The sequence below is a fragment of the Pyrus communis genome, chromosome 4 (genome assembly GCF_963583255.1).
Source record: "Pyrus communis chromosome 4, drPyrComm1.1, whole genome shotgun sequence".
NCBI lineage: Eukaryota > Viridiplantae > Streptophyta > Magnoliopsida > Rosales > Rosaceae > Pyrus > Pyrus communis.
In genome coordinates, this window is record NC_084806.1 from 5,779,793 (window position 1) to 5,783,738 (window position 3,946).

Consider the following 3,946-nt stretch of genomic DNA (forward strand, 5'->3'; position numbering starts at 1 on the left):
TTACTGATTTTCTCTACACATAATCTTGATTTGTCTACTTAGTTTAGAGCAGTTTTAGTTTAGTGGTTTTTTTTTTTTTTAATTTGATTGACCTGTTGGGGATTTGCTGTGTGTGTGTGATTTGGTTGGGATTGCAGAGTGACTTGGGTTTCTTTGTTTGCATGTCCAGGTCACATGGGGTATAGAATTTGACTGATAGGACCTGGACTTTGCTGTTGTTCAATTTGATCCTCCTCTGAGTCTGAGTTTTGCCATTTTAAACAACTTTCTGGTTATATATATACACACACACACACACACACATATATATAAAAACTCATTTACTCTCACACCCACAAAACAATAGCTCTTGGTTTCCTCTGTTCTTCGATATATATCACCATATCTCATCCAACAAAACCCTTCTTTTTCTTTTTCTTTTTCTTTTCTGTTATTGAAGTGTTTTTTTTATTTATTTATTTTTTATAAGGCTGAGCTCTCTTTGGGAAATTATAGTTTAAAATCTGTTAAGGAACTTCTGATGAGCACATAAGAAGAAAACAGAGGAATAAGCCATGAAGTTTATGAAACTTGGATCCCGGCCGGATACTTTCTACGCTACTGAGGCTGTAAGGTAAGATTTTTTGTGAATTTTCTGATTCAATATGAAAATTATTTTTGTTCAATTAATCAGAGGTACTAAAGATTTTTTTTTTTTTTTTTGTTGTTGTTCAATTCAGGTCAGTCTCCTCTGAAGTTTCTAGTGATCTCATAATTCAAGTGAAAGGAAGCAGATATTTGCTCCACAAGGTACACACGTACTACTTTTCACAAAAATAAATTTATGGGATTTCTTGAAGTTCATGTTTTGATGTAATTTAAGTTCAATGTCACACATGGGATTTTCTCAAAATTGTTCTTTTTTCCACTTGTCACACAGTTTCCTCTGTTATCCAAGTGTTTGAGGCTGCAGAGGCTCTGCTCTGAGTACCAAGAATCTTCAAACCACCACATAATCCAGCTCCATGACTTCCCCAGTAGCGTCGAGGCTTTCGAGCTCTGCGCAAAGTTCTGCTACGGCATCACTATCACTCTCAGCGCCTACAACATTGTCGCTTCTCGCTGTGCCGCTGAGTACCTGCAGATGACCGAGGATGTCGAGAAGGGAAACCTTATATACAAACTCGAGGTGTTCTTCAACTCCTGCATCCTCCACGGTTGGAGGGACTCAATTGCCACGCTTCAGAGCACGAAGGCATTTCCTCTGTGGTCGGAGGAGCTTGGAATCACATCCAGGTGCATTGAAGCAATTGCCACAAAAGTCCTCACAAACCCTTCCAAAGTTAGCCTGTCACACAGCTATTCCAGGAGGGGCAGAGATGACATTGTGTCGTGCAATGGCTCCGAGAGCCTCCGGCATAACAGTAGGCCTGCAGGCAGGGGATGGTGGGCTGAGGACATTGCAGAATTGGGGATTGATTTGTATTGGAGAACTATGATTGCTATAAAATCTGGTGGGAAAATTCCCTCTAGTCTCATTGGAGATGCATTGAAAATTTATGCGGCTCGATGGTTGCCTAAAATATCGAAAAACGAATGTGATCATCGACAAGCAGCGTCGGATTCGGATTCAGACTCGGCCAATGATTTAACCTCAAAGCATAGGTTGATCTTGGAGTCCATCGTAAGTTTAGTTCCAGTCGAAAAAGGTGCTGCTTCCACTAGCTTTCTGCTTAAACTTTTAAAGGCAGCCAACATTCTCAATGCTTCTTCTTCTTCAAAAATGGAGTTGGCTAGAAGGGTAGGGCTTCAATTGGATGATGCAACAGTCAATGACTTGCTAATCCCCTCTGCGTCGTGTGAAAGCGACACGCGATATGATGTGGACATAGTCATGACAATTTTGGAGCACTTCTTGCAGCAGGGGCAGAGCCCCCCAACTAGTCCTCCGAGGTCCAAGCTTGGTTTCGAAAGGAGGAGGTCTCGCTCTGCGGAGAACATTGATTTTGAGTTTCAGGAGAGCCGGAGATCTTCCTCGGCGTCACATAGCTCGAAGCTGAAGGTGGCTAAGATTATAGATGTGTATCTTCGGGAGATTGCCCGGGATGTCAATCTGTCCCTCTCAAAATTCATTGCAATTGCTGAGGCAATACCAGAGTTTGCAAGGCTTGACCATGATGATCTCTACAGAGCAATTGACATTTACCTCAAGGTAATAACAAGTTACTTGATCTCAAATTTACCTCAATTCATGTTTTACTGTCTTATAAATTATCTGCACAGGACGTTTGTAAAGAACGGAAGGGCATTGTTTTTGTCGAAAACAAAGATATAACGTGTCTACACGTTTTTTGACAACAATAACATTGGCATATTATCCATGTCATATTGACAGTCTGTTCGAAAAATGAAGATATAACATGTCTACACATTTTTCGACGACAATAACATTGACTATTATCCATAACATATTGACAGTCTGTTTTATCCATCGACGGACTGACGACTATTATGTTAGATTTCTAGGTATATTTCATTGTCAATTTTCCAAATGTGGGACACCATTAGATAACCAACTCTCTTGACCTTAAAATCTTGTCATCATCACAACTTGTTATAAGTTAGGGTTAGGTTTATCCACTAGAAATTTAGAAGGGGTGAGTCCACATTTTCAATAGCATAATAATTAATCATAATTTCTTTTCATTAAATTTTGTTCTATGCTCTGAGTTGGTCTTTATTGATGTTACTTATAGAAAATTCGCTAATTATTGTTATGCCTTCGAATCAGGCACATCCAGACCTAAACAAAAGTGAAAGGAAGAGGCTTTGCAGAATTCTAGACTGCAAAAAGCTCTCAATGGAGGTCTGCATGCATGCTGCACAAAATGAGCTGCTCCCACTAAGAGTGGTGGTCCAAGTTCTTTTCTTTGAGCAAGCTAAAGCCGCCATGGCTGGCGGCAAAGTGACCGAGCTGCCTAGCAACATTAGGGCTCTGCTAGCCTCGCATAACATTGATCCGTCAAAGCCTCCGCCCTCTCTAAGCAACGCTAGTATTGTTCCGGCAGAGGATCAATGGAGCGTTTCAGGCCTGAAATCGCCAAAGTCAAAGACGTCAACTTTACGAATGAAACTGGATGAAGACGATGATTTGGACGACAATGATATGCATCCTGATGGACTTGGGAGAAATTCAAAGTTCAAATCTCTTTGTTCACTTCCTGCTAAACCCAAAAGAATGTTCAGTAAGTTGTGGTCCATAAACAGAACTAGCAGTGAAAAGAACTGAGTGATTTTTGTATAATTTGTTTTCCCTAGCACACCATTAGTGATATCTTCGGTGTATGTAAGTTCTCTCCAAGCTGGAATGCGGTAATCCAAATATTCCAAAGAACAACATATAATACTATGCTTTTTCGCTCCCCTCATTCCTTGTAAACTTACTAGGAACAAAAATTAAGAAGGATTCCAATGTGCATTAGTTAATGTTCATGTAATCTTTTGTAATAAGAAAGAAGATCTTCAGGGCATGATCAAGTGGCTGCTGCAAATCTCAATTCGTTGTACTAGATCAAACCCTTTGTGGGACCAATTTTGTTGTCACTGTCCATGAATCTGCAACACCTGTCTTTGTCTCCTAGCTGCACCTCCATTGGATCCTCACCTTCTAATCAGATTTTATTCCTGTGTTGTGAGAGGGGAGTTCATGTACCTGACTAAATGCACTGCTGTAGTTTTGGAATTTCTGCAAATTAAATTCCACTGCATAATAGAAAATTATATTTTCTCTCAGAAAAATTATGTACTCTTTTTTCGGTTGGTTTGGGGAAATCTTTTGGAAAGTTGAGACAAGTTGCTGTAAACAAAGCACCATTAAAGGATTTAAAGTAAAGAAGTCAAAAAAGCATACAAGAAGAAACAAAAATGATTTACCTGGAGTAAAATCTAGATGAACAATGTTTGTGTC

General features: G+C 39.7%; 1 protein-coding gene across 1 annotated transcript; it reads left to right on the forward strand.

Moving 5' to 3' along the window:
- The first annotated feature begins 483 nt into the window (after nucleotides 1-483).
- Nucleotides 484-3,729, forward strand: LOC137732038 (BTB/POZ domain-containing protein At1g67900-like). Its single transcript, XM_068471329.1, has 4 exons — nucleotides 484-613; nucleotides 720-789; nucleotides 920-2,191; nucleotides 2,771-3,729. Exons 1-4 carry the CDS (start codon nucleotides 555-557, stop codon nucleotides 3,266-3,268), a joined length of 1,899 nt encoding a protein of 632 aa, XP_068327430.1. The 5' UTR covers nucleotides 484-554; the 3' UTR covers nucleotides 3,269-3,729.
- Nucleotides 3,730-3,946: the final 217 nt, after the last annotated feature.

Coding starts and splice junctions, on each gene's coding strand:
- LOC137732038 (XM_068471329.1), top strand. CDS start 555: ATGAAGTTTATGAAACTTGGATCCCGGCCGGATACTTTCTACGCTACT. Junction 614..719: donor TACGCTACTGAGGCTGTAAG/GTAAGATTTTTT, acceptor TGTTCAATTCAG/GTCAGTCTCCTCTGAAGTTT. Junction 790..919: donor GCAGATATTTGCTCCACAAG/GTACACACGTAC, acceptor CTTGTCACACAG/TTTCCTCTGTTATCCAAGTG.